This window comes from Pongo pygmaeus, chromosome 9 (genome assembly GCF_028885625.2).
Source record: "Pongo pygmaeus isolate AG05252 chromosome 9, NHGRI_mPonPyg2-v2.0_pri, whole genome shotgun sequence".
NCBI lineage: Eukaryota > Metazoa > Chordata > Mammalia > Primates > Hominidae > Pongo > Pongo pygmaeus.
Window position 1 is genome coordinate 69,749,855 of NC_072382.2, and position 21,450 is coordinate 69,771,304.

The 21,450-nt window shown below is 46.8% G+C and overlaps 1 protein-coding gene and 1 long non-coding RNA gene across 2 annotated transcripts in view; one reads left to right on the forward strand and one right to left on the reverse strand.

Moving 5' to 3' along the window:
• DNHD1 (dynein heavy chain domain 1) overlaps positions 1-21,450 on the reverse strand; it is an 88,310-nt gene that overhangs the window by 11,879 nt on the left and 54,981 nt on the right. The window contains exons 17-30 of the mRNA XM_063671199.1: positions 20,461-20,621; positions 20,152-20,359; positions 19,653-19,747; positions 18,863-19,070; positions 14,696-14,821; positions 14,271-14,368; positions 11,264-14,150; positions 10,890-11,067; positions 10,528-10,720; positions 9,997-10,285; positions 1,883-3,491; positions 1,487-1,695; positions 1,076-1,280; positions 898-1,000 (exon numbers count right to left, since the gene is read on the reverse strand). Of these exons, the coding sequence (XP_063527269.1) occupies positions 898-1,000; positions 1,076-1,280; positions 1,487-1,695; positions 1,883-3,491; positions 9,997-10,285; positions 10,528-10,720; positions 10,890-11,067; positions 11,264-14,150; positions 14,271-14,368; positions 14,696-14,821; positions 18,863-19,070; positions 19,653-19,747; positions 20,152-20,359; positions 20,461-20,621 (6,569 nt within the window). The remainder of the gene's footprint in view (positions 1-897; positions 1,001-1,075; positions 1,281-1,486; positions 1,696-1,882; positions 3,492-9,996; positions 10,286-10,527; positions 10,721-10,889; positions 11,068-11,263; positions 14,151-14,270; positions 14,369-14,695; positions 14,822-18,862; positions 19,071-19,652; positions 19,748-20,151; positions 20,360-20,460; positions 20,622-21,450) is intronic.
• Positions 925-10,435, forward strand: LOC134740264 (uncharacterized). The gene is made up of 2 exons (XR_010127593.1): positions 925-1,047; positions 9,989-10,435. It is a non-coding gene; the product is annotated as an uncharacterized LOC134740264 (long non-coding RNA).

Here is a 21,450-nt window from a genome sequence, read left to right on the forward strand (position 1 = left end):
GAGTATTTATTAACATCTTGTGTAGTAGGAAAAAAAGGTGCTATTTTAGAATTCTTTTTATTAAAAACAAAACTGCTCTTTAGTTTGGGAAAACACCTTTAACTAGGAGTATTTGGCTTTAGAAGGTGTGATAAGCCCTATCATCACCAATTTTAGCCAGATATAAGAAGTTTGTTTATTCAAAGAATAAGATTGTTCTGTATAAGAGAGCAAAAGGTTTTGAGGTTTCAACTAGAAAGGAGTGCTAAAGGAAAAATGGGATGGCTCAAAAACATTGTAGAGCAGGTGTTAGAGAGATGAGAGAGGAAAGGAAAAGTTGGTCACTGGAAAATGCCTGGTAGAGGAGGGTGAGTAAGACAATTCAGGGCACTCTTGTCTAGTATACCATTATAAATCTACTGCTGGTTCTATGCTATAATACAAATTTCTCCCTGCTGCCATCACCCATCTACATGTCCTCACTGTATACAACAGTTTTGTTTGTTTGTTGCTTTTGTGGAAGAAAGGGTATGGGGACAAAGTGTTATGGAAAAAGAGGATAACTCTAAGAGGTGAGTGAGTGGTGACTGAGATGTAATCCCTGCCCCAACCCCCATGGGAATCTACAGAGATCTTGGCAGCATACTGAACTTCACATGATCAAGGTACTAGGGGCAACCAGAAGCAGATGCTTGGGTTTTACCTGTTATGAAGAATCAATCTGGTCTTAGCTGTATCATGGGAAACTTTTGAACCTAAGCTGTAAAGGAGGAGGCAGCAGAGATAAGAGAGATTTCCTAGGGAAAGGGGAAGCTTAGGGGGACAAGAACTAAGGTTCATTCTGGTTGCTTCCTTTCAAGTCCCCTTTTGGGCTCCTGCTTTGACACCACCATGGAAGCCTCAAAATCATCTCCTTACCTTGCAGGAGTCTTTCAGCTGCTGTTCCAAGTCGAAGATCAGATTGGCATGGGTACCGTGCTCCTTAATCAGCATTCTCAGATTCTCCAAGGCATTCTGGACCCTGGAGATACGATGTGCTGGTGAGGAAACCCAAAGGAGCAGAAGGAGGTACACTGCAGGGGAAGGGACCACTCACCGCTGGGCCTTGTTCTTAATCTTCAGGATTGTCTGTTGCTGCAGCATCAGGAAAGTGTCCAGGAAGTCTAGGAAGGTCTTGGGGGTGACGAGTGGCAATGCAGGGCACAGGTGCTCATGGTAGTGGGTGGCCGAAAGATGGATAAGAGCCATGGCTTTGGCCACACTGGGAATTGAGGCCTGTAGGTCTGGGTACTTCCAGGAGCCTGCAATGGGCATGGCTTTAGCCTCACTCTGTGAGCTTGTAGGAAAACAGGAAAGGAAAGGGATCCTCTCCTAGCTCAGGAAGAAGGGTGGGAAATGTGAAGGGGGCTCTGTAGGCTCTAGAGAGGGAGAGAGAGACTGACCTAGGTAATAACCCTCATTAGAGCCTGGTAGAGAAGAGTGGTAAGGACAAGTAAAAAGGGCTTACTGTCATCAAGGGGTAGACTCTGAGCACCCTCCAGGTGATGCTGGGCCACCTTGACCAGGGCAGCTTGGTCCCAGGGCTCATAGCGGTCAATGCTGGCAGTGGCCAGTTGAAGGAGTCTCAGGAAAAGGGTGGAAGGCAGCTGCTTGTGGGCCTGTTTATCTCCAATCAGGAAGAACAGGTGAAGGTGGCTGCACACTTGCTGGTGGAACCTGTGGGCCAGGGCTCAGCTAATGTCCTCCCCTTTACCTTTGCTTGCCCCTCCTGGCCCCAGTCCCAACCAGACCACTTAGCCCCAATCTTCTCAACCCTCACGGCAGCCCACAGAATTCCTTTTGGCCTTTTGACCAAGATAGAGTAAGAGCAGAGCAGATTCCCATATGGGGTTCTTGGCCTCACCTCTGCAACACCATTTCCTTCTTGATGTTCTGTTTGACACCAAGGTTCTCCCTGGGGAGGTGTTCTCCAATGCGGTCCAAATCTGCTTCTGTGTACTGGCCAGGGAAACTGCCTGAGGTTGCCAGGGCCAGGAGGCGATGAAGTGTAGTGAGATCCACACCACTGGGTACCAACAGAGCCACTGGCTGGCTTAACATGCCAGCATGCCAGCTGGCATCTCGTAGACATTGGAGAATGGCCTCCTCTGACCCAGATGGTAGATGAAAGAAATGGGCCTGACAAATGCTAGAAGCCAGAGTGATGGCAGTGTGGCGCCCCGTACCCAGAGTCCCCGAGAGTAGCAGGCCATGCTGCCGGGGCCTGGCCAGCACCCGGACCAGGCGGGCCACGTGCTGGGCCATGGAATGACACCGGGCCAGGTGGGGGCTCAGCTTCAGTTGAGCAGCTGAGGTGGCCAGCTGCTCCTCTAGCTTCTCCCACTGTCGTTCCAGGTACAAGTTGGGGGTCTCAGAGTTAGGCCCCAGTATCAGCTCCTGACTGAAGACCAGGTCTGAGGGCTTTTCCTGGGGATGTAGTAGTAGCACTGGTAACAACAAGGGTGAGACCAGGTCCATCTGGGGTTTCTTCTGCCACCAAGTCTTGAATGATCTCCTTACCTGGAGCCTATAGTTGGACGCCCTTGTGCCTTTCTCTTGCCTTATCTTGTGACTTATGCTTTCCCTCATCCCCCTGCTTACTGGTCCTATGGATGGTGTTAGACTTGGATTACTGGAGTTTGAGACTCTGGCGACCTGAAGGCCATAAAGTTCCTCTTCCTCCTCTGTTTCACTGTTGCTGTTGCTGAAGTCCTCCCACTGGGCCAACTCCCCTTCAGATTCTACTTCAGGCACCCTCTCCTCCTCCTCCTCATCCTCCTGATGGTCCTTGCCCAGGTGCTGGGGCCCTGGCCCACAGCAGAAGACACTCTGAGCTACTACTAGGAGCAGCTTGGCACAGTAGGAGCGTTCCCTAGGGCTGTCCAGCCGGTCACAAAAGGTTCTCTGTGCCTCATGCAACCAAAGACGCACCACGTTGCGTGTGGCCATCATAACGGTCAGACAAGTGCCTCGCAGGCCTGACACCCGGCGCAAGTGCTCCTGGTGGTTGGGATAGTCCACAAAGCCTCGGGAGCCTGTTCTGTTGGGCAGCAGCTGCAGGCTGCTCAGTAGGTGGCTCACAGAGTGTAGGGAGAAGTGGTAGTGTGGGTGGAGGGGTGAAGGCATGAAGCAATTGCACACAGCCTCCCAGGCCTCTACTGAGGCCCTAACCAGACCTCGTGCCAGAGCACGCTCCCGCTCCACAGATGGGAAACGCTCAAGCCAAGCCTGAATGATGGGCACATGTCTGTCCAGCAGGGTGGCCTGGGTCATGCTTTCCAGGGCCAGGACTGTGAAGAGTCGAAAGAGGCGTGGACACAGTGGGCGCTCACAGTAGCCTGGCACTGTGACAGTGGCAAGGAAGTTGACTGCAGGCTGCAGTGTCTGCAGTTCCAAGGTGCTGTGGGCATACACAGTGCCATCCATGGCCTGGCGCAGAGTCTCCAACACTGGCTGGCAGCTCTTCTCTGGGTCTATGGGACATGAGGAATAATAATGAGGACATGTAAAAGTCCACATGAGAGTATCAACCTGTTCCCTCTATTCCTGCCACACATGGTTCTAAAGGAATTTTGTGAATCTGACGTGTTGGGACTTGGTCACATTTGAGTAAGCTATTCTCCCTCCCCTACATTCTCCCTAAAATTGAGGAATTTCTTCTCTCTTCTCCCTAGATCCTACCTCTGTGACTTATTATTCACTAACCGAAGGTTAATAATAATAATAATAATGAATAACAATAATTCATTAACTGAAGGTTAATGAATAATAAGATTTGGAAGCTGAGAAGGATAGAAACCAGACTGATCACAATTAGGGGGAAAGCGCAATCGTTTCAGTCAAAGAGAATAGAGTTATATCACATGTACACTTAAAAAAAAATCAACTTTAGGCTGGGATGTGGTGGCTGACTCCTGTAATCAACGCTTTTGGAGGCTGAGATGGAAAGATTTCTTGAGGCCAGGAGTTCAAGACCAGCCTGGGTAACATAGCAAGACCTTGTTTCTACAAAAAATGAAAAATAAAATAGCTGGGCCTGGTGGCGTGTGCTGTAGACCTGTCTACTTGGGAGGCTAAGGCTGGAGGATCACTTGAGCACAAGAGCTTGAGTGAGCCCTGATCACACCGTCCAGCCTGAGTGGCAGAGTGAGACTTTGTCTCTAAAAATAATAATAATAATAAATTTTGAAAATAAACTTTATTAAGACATGATTTATATACAACAAAATGTATACATTTTAAGTGTACAGTTTAGTGAATTTTGACTAATGTACACACCTGTGTCATCACCACCCCAATGATATTTAGAACATTTTCATCACCCTAGAAAGTTCCTCATGCTCCTTTAAAGCCAATCAATCCCCCTGCCACCACCATCACAGGCATTGTTATTTGATCTGATTTCCATCACTATAGGTTAGCTTTGTCTGTTCTAGAACCTCATATAAATAGAATCATACAGTATGTACTTGATCATGTCTGTCTTCTTTTACTCAGCAGGTTTTTGAGACTCGTCCATGTTTTTGCGTGTTTCTGTAGTTTGTCCCATTTTATTCCTGAGTAGTATTTTTCTGAGAGCCCCCCGTTAAACTGGTGTTCTAGTACCAGAGCAGCCAACAACCCTGCCCTAACAGGAAATAAAGGGGAGCTGAGTGTGGGGGTTTACAGTGTGCCTTTCACAGGATACTTCTTTTATCTGATGGACAGCCTAATGCCTAGTTGTCTGACCTGTGACCAGAGAGTCCTTCACACAGAAAACTTACTCTGGTTCTTTAGATAGAAGGACAAATCAATACACCACAACAATAGGAAACAAGTTCAAGGATTTTTACTCAATCCTGTGCAAGGAGGGCATAATGAGCCGGGAGATCAGTCCTTCATCCTCATGTCACCTGAGGCAGCAATGAAGAGTCAGATTGAGAGAGAGAGAGAGACAGACAGACAGAGAGAGAGAGACAGAGAGAGAGGGAATGAGGGAGGAAAAGAGGGATGGAGGGAGGGACTGGCAGTATATATAAGGGAATAGGGTGTGGGTCATTTTAAGTTTTCAGGCAAATGCCTGAATGGCCTGTTCTTAAAGGAAAGGAGGCAAAGCAAGGAGCTAGATTGCTAGGTGGGAGAGGTGCTTCTAAATTCTTATCTCTTGCCACCACCTGGAGCCATTTGGGTGGAGATGTGGATTTACCATTATACAGAACAATGCTGCTGTGAATGTTCATGTATACTAAGTTTGAGGATATGCGGTTCTCATTTTACTTGGGTGAATACCTAAGAGTGGAATTGCTGGGTCATATGTTAAGTAATATTTAATTTAGTAAGAAACTGGCATATATTTTTTATAGTGGATGTACCATTTTACATTCTCACCATCAAAGTGAGAGAGTTTCGGTTGCTCTACATCTTTGAAAACACTTACTATTGTCAGTCTTCTTAATTATCACATGATGGTTTAAATTTGCAGTTCACTGATGCCTGATAATATCAAGCATCTTTTTGTATACTGTTGGCCACTCATACATCTTTTGTGAAGTGTCATCTGTTTAAGTCTTTTGTCCATTTAAAACATTGGGATGATGTTTGTTTTCTTATTGAGTTGTATTTTATTGAGTTGTTTTTATGTATTCTGGGTTCAAGTCCTTTGTCAGATACATGTATCATGCGTGTTTTCTCTGTCAATCACTTAATTTTTTCATTTTTGTAACAGTGTCTTTTGAAGGGCATAGGTTTTCAATTTTGATAAAATTTAGTTTTTGTTCCCTAAGAAATCATTGCCTAACCAAGGTCACACAGATTTTTCTCCAATTTTTTTCTAAAAATTTTACAGTTTTAGCTTTTACATTTAGGTCTGTGATCCATCTATAATTTATTTTTATCTATATTTTGAGGTAGAATACATGGTTCATTTTTTTCCATGCATATATCCAGATGTTCCAGCACCATTTTTTGAAAAGGCTATCCTTTCCCCCATTGAATTATCTTGGCACATTTATTAAAAATCAACTGGCCATATATGACTATATATCAGATTTTCTGTTCTGTTCCATTAGTCCATATGTATATCCTTATACCAATACCACACTCTCTTCATTACAACAACTGTATAGCAAGTTTTAACATCACTAGTGTAGGTGTCCCAACTCTGTTCTTTTTCAAAGTTGCTTGGCTCTTCTAGATCTTTTGCATTACCATATAAGTTTCAGAATAAGACTGTCAACCTACCAAAAAAAAATCTGTTAAGATTTAGCTTGGCATTCATTTAGCTTGGCATTGCATTGAATCTATAGATCATATGGGGGAAGGACCTTAATGATACTGACTCTTCTGATCCGTGAACATCATATATTTCTCCATTTATTTATGTTTCCTCTATCTCAGCAATATTTAGTCATTTTCAGTGTACAGATCTTGAATGCTTTTCATTAAATTTATTCCTATTTTATGCTTTTAAATGACTTTTCAGTAATATTTTAAAATTTCAATTTCCGATGGTTACTAGGATATAGAAATACAAACTATTTCAATGGATTGATTCTGTATCCTGTGACCCTGATGAGTTAACTTATTTATTGTAGTAGTTTTTTATGGGGTTTAAAAAAATATTCCTTTGGGATCTCTATGTAGACAATCATATTATATGCCAATACAGACAGTTTTAACTTGTCTTTTCTAATTTTAAAAGCTTTTCTTTTTCTTAATTGTGTCGATGTGGTCTCCAGTACAATACTGAATAGAAGCAGTGAGTATGTTCTTGCCTTTTAACTGATTTTAGGGGGACAGTATTCAATATTTAACCATTAAGTATGTATTTAGCTGTAAGTATGATAGATGCTCTTCATCAAATTGAGAAAGTTATCTTCTATTCCTAATTTCCTGGGAGTTAAGGAATAGTGTTGGAATTTTGTCAAGTGATTTTTATCTACTAATATTACTTACTCATTTGCTCCTTTATTCTGTTAATGTGAGCTACACTGATTGATTTTTCAATGTTTAGTCACCTTTGCCTTCCCAGGATAGACTCCGTTTGGTCTTAAGATGTTATTCTTTTTGTATGTTGCTGAATTTTATTTAATAATATTTCAGTGAGGAATTATTTTTGCATTTAGGTTTATGAAGGGAGATAACAGTTTATTTCTTTGCTTGAAATGTCTTCATCATGGCTTAGTAGTCTCCATTTTCTGAAAAAGTATGTATAAGTTGTACTTTTTCTCTAAATATTTGATATAATTCAACTGCATAACCATCTGGGACTGGAAACATTTATTATTAGGCATTCAGACTTTTCTTAGGCATAAGGCTGTTCATTTTCTATTATTTTTCTTCTTTTGGTTAGGCTTTGACAAGTTATGTTTTTGTAAGGCATGTGATATGGTTTGGCTCTGTGTCCCCAACCAAATTTGTCTTGAATTGTAATCCCCATATGTTGAGGGAGGGCCCTGGTGGGAGGTGAGTGGATCATGGGGCCGGTTTCCCCCATGCTATTCTCATGATAGTGAGCAATTTCTCATAAGTTCTGATGGTACATCTCCTCACCCCACCCCATCCCCGCCGACTGCTATGTAAGATGTGCCTTGCCTCCCCTTCGCCTTTTGCCACAATTTTAAGTTTCCTGAGGCCTCCCCATCCATGTGGAACTGTGAGTCAATTAAACCTTTTTTTTTTTTTTTTTTGAGACGTAGTTTCGCTCTTGTCACCCAGGCTGGAGTGCAATGGTGCGATCTTGGCTCATTGCAACCTCTGCCTCCCAGGTTCAAGCGATTCTCCTGCCTCAGCCTCCCAAGTAGCTGGGATTACAGGTGACCCCCACCATGCCCAGCTAATTTTTGTATTTTTAGTAGAGATAGGGTTTCACTGTGTTGGCCAGGCTGGTCTCAAACTCCTGACCTCAAGTGATCAACCTGCCTCAGCCTCCCAAAGTGCTAGGATTACAGGCGTGAGCCACCATGCCCAGCCTAAACCTCTTTTCTTTATGAATTACCCAGTTTCAAGTAGTTCTTTATTGCAGTATGAAAACAGACTAATACAGCATGTATCCGTTTCATCTAAGTTGCTAAATTTATTAGCATAAAGTTTTTCATAATTTTCCTTTATTATCCATTTTTTTAAAACTTTTTTTTAAAATAAGGGTCCCACTATGCTGCCCAGGCTGGTCTTGAACTCCTGGCCTCAAGAAATCCTCCTGCCTAAGCCTCCCTCCCTAGTAGCTGGGATTACAGGTGTATGCCACCATGCCTGGCTCCCTTTTTTTTTTTGGAGACAGAGTCTTGCTCTGTCGCCAGACTGGAGTGCAGTGGTGCAATCTCAGCTCACTGCAATTTCCAACTCCCTGGTTCAAGCAATTCTCCTGCCTCAGCCTCCCGAGTAGCTGGGGTTACAGGCACATGCCACCATGCCCAGCTAATTTTTCCATTTTTAGTAGAGACGGGGTTTCACCATGTTGGCCAGGATGGTTTCAATCTCCTGACCTCATGATCTGCCCTCCTTGGCTTCCCTGAGTGCTGGGGATTACAGGCATGAGCCACAGCGCCCGGCCCTGGCTCCCTTTTTATCCTTTTAAATATCTTTAATAAAACCTCTTTCATTCCTGATATTGAAAATTTATGTTTTCCTTTTTATTTCTTGATTTGTGTTAATAGGTGATTGTCAATTTTATCTTTTTCAAAGAAACAAAATATGGCTTTGTTGATATTCTCCATTGTTTGTATGTTTTTCTATTTCACTGATTTCTGCTCTGATCTTTATTATTGATTTCCTTTTAATTGCTTTGGGTATAACTTGCTCTTCTTTTTCTAGAGTCTTAAGCTGAAAATTTAGGTCATTGCTTCCAAGCTTTCTTTCTAAGATAGATATTTAAAGCTATTATTAACCTTTAGTTGCATCTCACAAATTTTGATATGTTTTGTTTTCATTATTATTTAATTCAAAACATTTTCTAATTTCTCTTGTAATTTCTTTTTTGGTACATAATCTATTTAGAAGTGTGTTGTTTAATTTTAAAGAATTACACTTCAATATCCCAAGAATTTACACTTCAATATCCCAAATTTTCATCACGATTTTTCTCCTTTCCTTTGTTATCTTGTCTTCTACAAACTTTTATTGAGCACTTACTTCCTGTTGGGTCTATCAAAATGAATGAGACAAATTTCTGTTCTCTGTTCCCATAAATCTCCAAGTGTGGTGAAAGGGACAGATAGGCAAGCATACAATCATAAAATCATGGTTATCACAGGTTATTGTACAGAGCACAGGATGGATATCTAACCGAGCCTATGGATCAGGCTTCCTGGAGAAGCCACTGCCTTAGGTAATTTAGAAATAATAAGTAGAATTTAGCCACATAGAGAAGGGAGAGAGGACAGCAATCCCAGGGTCTAGAGGAAGCCTGACTTGTTGAGTCCAATTAGAGAGAGTGTAAGAGGACGCAGAAGAAAGCCTCATCACAGAAAGCTTTGTAAGAGCATTTGTCAGATTTCCAAGTAAAGATCATCTGAACCATGGAAATAAGTGGAAAGATTCAAGAAATATGTAGGAGGTAGGATTGAAAAGACATGGTGACTGGATATTGGTGAAGGAGAATGAGATGTCAACAAGATTTCTGGCTTACATGACTGGCTGGATGGTGAAACTAAGAGGACACACAGGAGCAGATTTTGGCCGCGGGGAGATGATGAGCTCAGGGTTGGGTCTGAGGTACCAACAGGACAACAAGGTGGAGACGTACAGTAGACAGCTGGATAGACAGATCTGGTGCTTAGAAAAGAAGTGAGATTGGAGACAGAGATTTAGCAGTCAAAGAAGAGATGAGGCCATGAGAGTGGATGGGATTGTTCAGGGAGCATATGTAGAATAAGATATTAAGAACAGAACACTAAAGTTAGATCTATAGACATATATCTGAGAGTCAATGAATATTGCTAGGGATTTTATAGTCTCAAGAGATGACAGTAGCTCCTTCCTTCCCTCTTCCCAGCTCCTCACCAGAAGTGGCTAGGTGCAGATCCTCCAGCAAGAAGAGGAGGGAGGCTTTAGAATCCTGGTGATGCCCAGGCTGTGGGCTGGCTTGTGTTTGGCCCTGGATTCCTCTGCTCAGCAGGAGACGGAGGTGGGTAGAACTGAAGGCAGGGTGGATGGGGCTGTATATGTAAGGGTGATGTGGCTCTACCAGCACCTCCACAAAGGCTGACTTCCCTGTTGCTGCCTCTCCAGCCAGCAACACTGGCTGTCCCCCCGACAGAAGCAGGTCCACCACATACAAGAGCCGTTCAGTCTGCAAGAGAGAAGTGGGACTTACTGCAGCACCTCCAGTATAAGACAGTAATCTAGCTGAAAATAAAAGTCTAGGGGACTTGTCCTAGAGCTGTACTTGGAAAACATTTCATGTATTCTTGTGATTGTGAAAATATATCAAAGAAAGTGAGCAGGTGGGCCTCAGCTGATCTTTGAACATGGATTACCCCTAAAATAAGTCCTGAAGTTCTAACCCTAGCTCTTGCCTTACTGTCCTCACACCTGGATAGAAGGATGAAAGGTGCCCAGAGTTCCTTTGATGTGGCTGCTCAGGTATTGGCCAGTGAAGGGGACCAGTGTTCCATCTTCAGGGCTTACATGTAGATCAAACACCAAGGCTGAGGGTGGTGGCTCAGGGTAGTTGGAGAGGCGACTAATAGAATCCCTTATGAAGGTATCAAAGATGGGCCAGAACCTGCTCAGATGGACACACAGGCAAAAGCGTCAGACAGTTACAACACTTCCATTTATGACACACTCACACACTCCACCATACCCTAAGAGTGATGTCATGGGGGTTTTTACTTCCATGGGCCAGTCCATCTCAGCCCTCTGCATCTCCCATCCCCCATCCTGGTAGGTACCTGGAGGGAAGGTGGGCTCCAAAGCCCCAGATCAAGGCAAAAAGAAAACTGCTGACAGCCAGCAAGTGTTCCCTGCACTTATTTGGCACATCGTCACTGTCAACCTGGGACCGGTTTAGAAAGCTGCTTTTTGAAGACCTGAAGCTTTGGGCCACAGGATCACTATAGCTGAGGTCCTCTGCGAAAGTTGCCATGGCCACGATAGGAGCCCCAGTAGAAAAAGATGGAAGGTGAAAGAAAGAAAAAAGGTTGACAGTATTACTTCTCACTCCTGGCCCAGATCCACCAAAGAACACATGCCCCAGGCTCCAGCTATATACCCCAGCTACCCTTAAGGCCCCATCTCTCTCAAACCAGCCCTTCCATCTTCCCACCTGGGCCAGGGGCCTTCTCCTCCTTTAGGCGAAGGTGGGGGTCAAGCAGACTATGTAAGATGCGTGCCATGCTGGTAACTTCTGCCACACCTGCACAAACAGCCTGCTGCCCGTGTACCTGCAGCAGAGAGCTGACACCTTGGCGGGTGAGGAATCGCAATGTTGCAGGCACCAGAACCTCAGCCATGTGGTTGAGCTCAGCGACTGTCTGGTGCTGCAGGCGGTACTCATAAGGAAGGGATGCCATCAGGGCACTAAGTATACACTGCCAAGTCTGCTCTCCACCACACCAGACTAAGGCACAACAGCCTACCACTGTGGGGGACATGCCTGTTGTGTCAGCCACCTCCATCAAGAGAAAGGTGCCTGGGGGTCGTGCTATCTGCTGTCCACTGGGGAGACTAAGCTGGGGAAGCTCACTCAGGAGGCAAGTGATGGAGTCCAGCCAAGCAGCACTGGAAGCTCCATCACATATTATCCAGTGCTGGATCCCGACTGATTCCTCTGTCTGCCTCTTTTGGCCCATGTTGTTACACTGACCGGCTGCACGAAGTACCTTGGGAAAGATGCCATGATGCCAGCAGGAGCCCTCTAGCCATCCCAGGAACTCCTGGGGGCTGAGGCCACTGGGGTACAGGTGGGTAATTTCCACAGGCTGGCAGCCTTGGGTTGAGGTGTCCTCCATGGCTGCCAGCCGATTCTGGATCTTAAATAAGCTGTGCCAACAAGTGGTCTTGCCGCTGCCTGCAGGGCCCAGGAGCAGAATGCCTGAGGCCCGGCTCAGGGCCTGGCTCAACTGTTCCAAGGACCCCAAAATGTCAGGGCTGGGATGCAGACCTACCTGTTGCAGTTCCTCCACCACCAGTGGCTTCATCAGCTTGTAAGTCATAGGTTCTGCCAGCACTTGGCTGGCGCTAGGGAAAAGTGCACACAACAGCCCTCGGAGGCTGTGCAGGTGGAGCCCATTGAGAATGCTAAACAGTGGTGAGCGCAGTAGGGCATGCAGTAGGGCAGCCTCCTCAATGGCAGCTAGGCTGCGAGGCTTCTGGCACTTCGGTTCCTCCTTGGTCACATTTAGTGTCCGTATTGTGTCTTCCAGTATCTGCTTGAGCAGTGGCAAGCGGCAGGGCAGGGGCCCAGACACCAGCTCACGCTCTAGAGAGAAGAACTTGGATAGGCGGGTAGCCATCTGGAAGGCATCCCGCATCCCTGCACCCAGCAGAGTCAGCTCTGCCACTTGCCGCAGATCAGGTAATGCCAATGCCACAGGCCGCAGCAGCAGGTGCAGGTTGGCAGGCACAGCAGAGCTCAGGGCACGCAGTACCAGGAGACAGCCATAGCCAAGGCGCATAGACACGTGATGTTTTTCAAAGAAGCCACTGCCAAGGAGCTGGGGCTGGGTGGGGTCTATGGTGCTAGTGTTTCGGGAAGCCTTCTGGTACAGTGGGGCATACAACTGGTGCAGTTCACCCAGGCGCTGGCCCAGGGCAGAGAGCAAGCCAGGGGGCAGCTGCTGAACTTTCTCCAACAGCAGCCAGGCACCACCCTGCAGGGCGCCATTCAGATAGTTGCTCAGGCATTGAGCCTCTATCTGAGGTGAGCAGGGCAGCATCACCAGCTGGCGGCCCAGGGCCTGTGCCAGGCTATTCACTATAGCTGTCTTGCCCACACCATTAGGACCCAGTACGGTCCCACAGGCCACCTCCTCTAGGGCCAATAATAGTACCAGGGCTGGTCGTTCAGGCAGTAGGCTGGGTAGAGGCCCTAGTCTAGGTCCCAGGTACTCATAATTGTACAGGAAGGACCTGCCTAGCACATCTATCCAGCATGTCGCTGGTGACAGAGAGGGTTCAGAAGATATAACAGTCTTAAGACTCTGTAGGGGGCTTTTGGGGATTATGTGAGGTGAACCCAAGTGATACTTGAGTTGGCGGACCCAGTGAAAGTCTGTGAGATCACTGACGTGGTGCTGTTCCAGTAGCTGTGCTATATCCCGGTGAGTCACTGCCATGACCAGCAGAGCACTGAGAAGGCTGGTCTGGCGGACAGAAGGCAGGGACTGCCCACCTTGGGAAGCCCTCTGGGCCCGCATAAAATTCACCAGTACCTCAAGCTTGCGCATATGCATGGAGACCATGGCCAGGGTACCCCACTCAAGCAGAGCCTCCTCCATCTCGGCCCGCCATACCACCTCCTCTGCCACCAGCACACACTGCCATGGGAAGGCCTGGACTAAGTCGATCCAGTGCTGGACATACAGTTGCAGGTACAACTTGTTTTGCTTGGGCAGCTGCTTGAGGGCCTCACCTAGAGATGGGCCTTGAGCAAGGCGAGCAGCCACACAGCCCTGCAGCATGTGCACCAGTGCCAAGCGCAGACACTTCTCCAGAGAGGCCAGCCACTTAGGGAGATCTGGATACAGAGGAAGGGGACCCTGCAGCTTCACCTCCTCCCCACCTGCCCCTAGCACTGCAAGTGCCTCCACCTGAGTCTGTGTGTTTGGGCTTGACTCCCAGTCATCTGTGTTTTTCTCACCAGTTGGGCAAGACTTGAAGCTCACAGCATGCACATGAGGAAAGCAGCGTTGTACCCATAGCTGGGCTTCGCATGATTCCAGTCGAGCAGCCAGCAGGGCTACCAGCTCACTGTCACTAAGGAAGAAGAGGCGGGGGAAGTGAGCACACACCCCATAGAGCACGCTCTCCAGACTCATGATGATGCCCTCCAGCTCCACCGATCCTGCTTGCAGCAGTTGTTGCAGCTGCTGGCCTTGGAAGTAATGGTTCCTCTTGGCACTGGGCACTACAAGTGACAGAACCATGGGGTCAGCTACAGAGATGCGCATCAGGGTTCGATACTGGTCATCCATGACCTTGAAACGAGAGTTCTGTGGTGAGGGAGAGGATAAAAGTGAGGGCCAATATGAAGTGGCAGCTCCCCTTTCCCACGCTGAGCCCTGCTATTCAGGAACCCTTCTTGCCCTCTCTGCCTCAACCCCCTTCCCTACCAGGTCAGCATTAGGAAACTGGATCTTCATCTCATGCAGAACTTTATTCAGAAAAATCCACTTCTGCTGGAAAGTCAGCCACACCTCCAGCAAGGCACCTGTGTAAGCAGCCAGAGAAATGCTGGTGGGAAACACTAGGGTTCTACCTTCTGCAGGGGAGTCCACCCTGCTCCTGGCCTCTCAGTTACCTCGCCAGCCCAAGCAAAATACTCTGCCCAGCAGGACTCAGGGACCTTGCTTGAGGGAGAAAAAACTTTCACTGTGAATAAAAACCTGATCTCTTCATCCCAAGAAACAGCCCTGAAGGAGGTCCTCACTCTGTTCTTCATATCTTCTCCTACCCAACCTCCACCTCTCACCCCCATCCCTCTGGGACATCCTGCCTCAGGTCTCACCCATCAGCCCGGCTAGAGGCCTGCACTTACCCAGGTCATGCATGATGGCCACCCACTCCAAAGCTATTTTGTTTAAATCTCCTGACTTTTGGATGGCCAGGATCTTGGACAACACCTGAAGACTTTCCTGGATGGAATCCTGCAGGTTGCTGTAATCTAAGACAGAAAAAGCTGAACTGGCAGTCAGATGAGGCAAGGGCTGGGGCTGGGGGAGAGAAGAGCAGACCAGGGAAACCTTCCAGGAGAGGCAGTTACAGAGACCCTGATGCCCTTTCTGTCTTTTTCTTTCCCTATTTTTTTTTTTTTTTTTTTTTTTTTTTTGTTGAGACAGAGTCTCGCTTTGTCGCCCAGGCTGGAGTGCAATGGCACGATCTCAGCCCACTGCACTATGCTTCCCGGGTTCAAGCTGTTCACCTGCCTCAGCCTCCTGAGTAGCTGGGATTACAGGTGTGTGCCACCATGTCCGGCTAATTTTTTGTATGTTTAGTAAAGACAGGGTTTCACCATGTTGGTCAGGCTGGTCTCGAACTCCCAACCTCAGGTGATCCACCCACCTCAGCCTCCCAAAGTGCTGGGATTACAGGTGTAAGCCACCATGCCCAGCTGCCCTTTATGCCTTTAAGGATTCCATCAGCCAATATGTAGAGCCAGTAAAGCACTGGGGTCTCAAAATGGTGAGAGAAGAAGCTCCTCCTTTCCCAAGGCACTGTGAGCAGACTCCAGGCCAGCTAATTTCCCTGACTAGCTGCTATGGGTATCCACCTAACTCCATGGAAGTGCTTTGTAAGAACTAGAGCCTCTAGCCAGGGAAGAGGGCTGAATGGCTCCAGGACCCTACATAATATTTCTATAGCAAGAATGCCCATTCTGTCTTAAAAGGGGTCCTGGTAGGGAAGCTGAGAACGAACTTTTCTCTCATAGTCTTAGTACTTGGCTCCCTGGTGCTGCTTAAAGAGTTATCCCTTCATGCCACAAGTGCTTGGTAAGACTAGGGCTAGAAATGAGGTAGGGACACTAATTGGGGTAAAAATGAGAGAAGAATCAAGAAAGGAGGTTTATTCAGACACATGTAGGACTCTCCAAACATCCCTGGTGGGAAGAAAACTCATTATCCTGCTCTCAGAATGACAAAACTTTTACTCCACTCTCTAGAGAAAACAGCATTGGACTAATGCTTTCAGCCCCTCTGTCTATCTTCTTCCCTTACTCTTCCCCATGTGAGGAGGCAAAGAGGCCCATCTTTTATGCTCTATGGGATATGAGGCAGGCCACAGTCCTCTACACAGCTACCTGTGTAACTGTACTTCAGCTTTCCTCTGCATATCCACACAGACCTCAAGTTCTCAATTAATTGGGCGAAGGTTATGACAAGGTAGCATGATGTCTCACTTGACCTAGATCCAAGCTGTGTCTGCCAACATGATATATAAAGAGCATAAACTTCCTTGGGGGTGATGGTTCTGATAGTATGCTTTCGTTTTCATATATATCCTTGTTCTCATTTGATTAAGAATCTAAAGGGGAGATTAATAATTTGTAGGTGTGCCCAATCCTGTAACATCCTGTCTTCTTGAGGTAAGAATTAAATATATAACAAGCCCATCATTTGGGGTTTATTTGGGTGAATGAAGTCACCAGCTTCATGGTGTGTGGCCACTACAAAGATGTGGTCCTTGGTTAACATGCCCAGAGTTAACAGGAAAAGAAAGCCTGGTACAGAGAAAGGAGAGAACCCATAGGGAGAAACCTCAACCATACAAGTGCTTGGTGCAAATGCTAGCTTAGAGAGAGAAGGGAAAACTGAAAAGGAGCAAAGGTGGAGGAAGGGCTGTGAGCTCAGGTAAAGACTGGTAGGACCCAGGCTGGTATCTGAAATTATGCTCACAGACATCCCAAGGCCCAGATTATCCAGAGCCTTTACTTTGTACTATGAATTTTTATTTATTACTTTTAGTAGCAGAGAAATCTAAGGATGAGGCAGAAAAGTGGTAGAGATCAAGTAGGAGCAGATTTGGCAAAGTGTGGAACCAGGGTCAGAGATGGGCAAATGGATTAGCATAAAATGTGCTCAGGACAAAAGTGGGTCGACAATCTCCTTTCAATCTTGGTGCAAATGTTAACTGCAGACATCCAGCCTTTGTGTCAGTCCACACCAAAACTTAAGAGTCCTTAATAAGGGAGATGTGAACAAGGGGGCTGGGTGCCATTTATCAATGTGCTGCAAATGGCTGGAAAAGGCACCCCTAACCAAATACTGGATATAAAGAGGTGATAAGGATAAAGAATTTGGGTAATAAGGAACATCTATATTAGAATGGAAAGGACCTACATTCTCCTCCATGCAGAAGTTGAACCAGTTACACATCTTGCCTAGTTGACTTCTACCTAGCTTGAGTCCACCCACTTTTCTTTCCCCATTGCTACTATCCTCATCTAGACCACTATTATTTTTCACTTGGGTTATACCAGTCATCCCTTAACTGATCTTTCAATTTCCATTCCTTGCCTCCCTTCAATCCATTCTCCATATTGAAACCAGAATGATATTGTTAAACTAAAATCTAATTATGTTACTACCCACAAAAAACATGCAGTGACTCTCTATTGTTTTCATGTTATTGAGTAAATTATTAATGTGGCCCACAAGACTTTGCATGATCTGATCCTCTCCAGTTCCATCTGCTCCATCCCCTCCTCCACTATTCTTTGGGATCCAGCCACAGAGAAATAGAAGCTCTTTTATTCATGCTCCCCATTCTTATCATCAAATATACCGACTAAAGCCCTAACTGAACTGAAACTCACAGATTTCAAGCTATTCTTTAGAAGACTCATTTTTGCTTCCACTAGTTAAAGTGTGTGCACACTAAGAATAAGAGTGTGTTTGCAAACCTATTTATGTGAGTTATGTTGTGATTTTAAGTAAAGAGTTGAATCTAATATTCTAACAACCACTGACACATTGGTGGGGGAAAGTTGCTGTTTCTATGGAAACCACAGAAAGCTTCAGTAAAGGCAAACTGATTAAACATGCTATTAGGTATAGGCAAGTCAATTTTTATAAATTGGGAACTTATAATAAAAACCTGGAAAAGTTCTGGACTCTGAGACAGTGTCTTCTATGTAACTCCCATACTGTCTTAATCTCCTTGGAAGTCCTCTCCCCACCTCCCTCTCTCCACACAGTGCCTGGTTTCTGCAGCTAAGGCCCTTCCCTTCATAGGGACTTTAAAAGTGTCTTCATGTTGCTGCCCAACTTTACAGAAAGTGAAAGCAGAAATAGTAGACAATGCATTAATGCAAGAAAGGCAGTGAAGAACTATCAAATCAAACAAAAGCTCTTGTCATTAAGTTAAAACGTTAGTAAATGAATGTACATGTATGTATTTTAAGCTAAACTAAAAATCTTAAACTATGTATGCATCATTAGTTTTTTGGATTCACCAACTGGGTTCCAGTTGTGCTGAATAAGAAAATTCTCCTCTATTGGCAATGCCCTAGCTATATCATCTTGGATGCTTATGTAAATGCTGTTCCCTTTGTCTGGTCTGCCCTTCTCACCTGGCAAGTTTGGCAAACTCTTACTCCTTCAAAAAGTCAGCATAAGGCCTCTGCCTAAAGAAGACTTCTCTGATTCTCTCTCTGGTTCTTTGAGCTGGTCCTCTCTCTGAGATTCTACTGCCCTCAGTAAGGTGCTCCATTGTGTTTATCCCTATAGTATTGTCTGTCTCTCACTGGACTCAGAAATTTCTGAGGGACAGGGATACTGTCTGTAAGTCTCAAGGTCTCCTGTGTTTAGCACAGAGGATGCAGGTTTGATGAGGGAGAGAATAAAGAAATGAATTAATGAATAAGGCATAAAATCAGACAGCAGGGTGCAATCTAGAGGACAGAGCATTGAAAGGTGTAGATAACTGACTATGAGGAATTTCTGAGGGTACCCAGAAAGGGGAGGACCTTTGCTGAAGGACCCAGGCATTGAGTAGAGATGGGTGAGGGAAAGGGGATCCCAAGGAGATTAAGACAGTAGGGGGGCTACATGGAAGACACTGTCTCAGAACAGACTAATGTCTTAGGCTGTCTAGTAAGGATGGGGCCCTGGCTAGAGAATCAGATGTGGCAGGGCTTGATGGATATGGTGGATGAAAATGGCCCCCAGCAGGGGGCTTTCACTAGGTCACAAGGACTGGGTCTCACCTGAGAGGATGAAGGTGCCACTATCTTTGTCCACTACCTCCCACTGGGGGCTGCGGAGCACCTGCCTCTTGGAGCGCTCTGAGGCTGGGGGCTCGTAGGGTACATGCAGGATGAAGTTGAGCAGGCGCAGCTGGCGCGCTTCCCAGTACCGCTGCAACCGCCGTATAGTCTCTTGGGCATGAATTCGTTCATTTTCATTCTGCCAGACCTGGAACAGCTGGGTCTCAGGAACCAGGATTGGGTAACTGCTTAGGGGACAGGCTTGGAGCTGGGACTTGGGGATTGGATCTGAGGCAGAACTCAAGGGCCAGGGCTCAGGAGAGTGGAGGTCTCAGAGATGAAGGGAGAGTGGGACCATCAGGCTTCAAAGATAGGCCACCAGCAGCATCTAAGTACCTTGCCCTAGGGCCACTGCTTTGGAACCCCCACCCACTTTTGCAAGACTCCAGCTGAGCAAATAGTCAGCTCGCGCCCTCTGGGGACAAGACAGGTGTTGGGGGGCACCTGCCATTCTGTGTGCCCACAACTTCGGGGCTGCCACCCACTTCCTTCCCCCATCAGGGTCATACTCTCAGTCACTGGGAGTCTGGAATCACCCAAGAGATCCCCATCTGGAGACTTAAAGAAACTGTTCCTGCCCTTCAGGCAGGTTAGCAGTCTCAACCCCACATTAAATCACATGCCAAACACCCACCACCCTCTTGTCTAAAGGGACTGCTGGGCCTTGACTGGCTTTATTACAGGTCCTGGCTTTGGACCACCTCCCTCACCCCTGTACTGAGGTCCCCACCTGGTTGATTCGATCTGCAAACTCCAGCAGTGGATAAGTAAGCAGCTGGCCCAGCGTTAGGAGTTCTATAGTTTGGAGACTGCCTAGCCCAAGGGCTGGAGGTAGAGAAAACAAGTCAGAGCAACACCCAGTATGTGGCAGAGTCCAGCCCATATCCCATATCCCAGACCCCAGCCCAGCCCAGCCCAGCCCAGCTCAGACCCCAGATAGCAGATCTCAGAGCACAACACAGAGCCAACAGCTTAGAACCCAAGGTCTAGAGCACAACTCAGAGCCCAGAGCTAAGGCCCCAGCCCAAGCCCAGCCACCATCAGCAGGGAGGAGGTAGTAAGGGAGGTTAAAAATTTTTGTCCCAGTTAAGGAAAAGAAATTGAAATATGTGGGAAAGGTAGGGAGAAACTTGGGGAGGAAAGGTGTTTCCAGCAGGAGCAGCAGGAAACTGAGTTGTTGCATCGCTCTAACCCCACATATTTCCCTTTCCCCCTCCTCTGACATTAACCAAATATACCACGCAGGAGACACTGGCAGTTGACGCTCTGTGGGTGGAGGCTGCCCAGCTTAGTGAGCAGGGGCAGGTAGCTGCGAAACTCCCCCACGATGCGCATGCAGTGCTGCAGCACGGGGCTGTGCAGCCCCAGGGTTGTGCTTATCCGTGCTGCCTCTGTCAGCCAGCCCTCTGTCTTCTCCTGGGCCATAGCTAGGCTGAACTGCAGGGAGAAGGGCTCACTGTCAGCTTGAGACTCTTCCCCTCCCCCACCACTGTAGTCCTCCACTCCCAGTCAAGAGCTCCAAGGAAGGGTGTCAGCACCTTGGCAAAAGCCATGCACTTCCACTCGCTGATGTTTTCAGAGATGACTCGGTACAGGTGCCATATGCGCTGCTGCTGCACAATAGGACGTGTCCCACAGATTGGCAAGGGCACAGGAGTCTCATCCTCTGTGGGGGAGGGCTGACTTGAGACCTGGGCTACTTGCAGTGTTGGGAGGGGGGTGGTGGAATGATCAGTCAAGGGCCCATAATGACAGAAGGTAGGGTCCAGAAAGTGATGGTTGGGGGTGGGGGAAGTGGCGTTCCAAGTTGTTTGGCTCAACAATGGAGGTGGTGTTAACCCAAGGAACAGTCACTCCAAGGAAAGACCATCTGGGAAAAGGTGATGGCAGTGAAAGGGAAGAGTTCCTCTTTTGTTAGTCTCCATCTCATTCACTCCATTCTAGTGACACTGGACTCTTTACTATGGCTGAGATGCACCAGATATGCGCCTTCCTGCTAAGGGCCTTTGACTGGCAGTTTATTCTTTCTGGAACACTCTTCCTTCAGAGAATCACATGGCTCATGCCCTCACCAACTTCAAGTCCTTGTTCAAACAAACAGCATCTTCTTTTTTTTTTTTTTTTTTTTTTTGAGACAGAGTCTTGCACTGTTACCTGGGTTGGTGTGCAGTGGCGTGATCTTGGTTCACTGCAACCTCTGCCTCCCGGGTTCAAGTGATTCTCCTGCCTCAGCCTCCCAAGTAGCTGGGAATACAGGCGCACACCACCATGTCTGGCTAATTTTTGTATTTTTAGTAGAGACAGCGTTTCACTGTGTTGGCCAGGCTGGTCTCGAACTCCTGACCTGGTGATCCGCCCGCCTCGGCCTCCCAAAGTGCTGGGATTATAGGCATGAGCCATCGCGCCCAGCCAAACAGCACCTTCTTAATGAGGCCTATGCAGGCTATCTGGTTAAAAATTCCTAGCTACCCTTCCTGGCATTCTCAACCCCTCTTACTCTGTTCTACTTTTTTTTCTCTATCACTTAT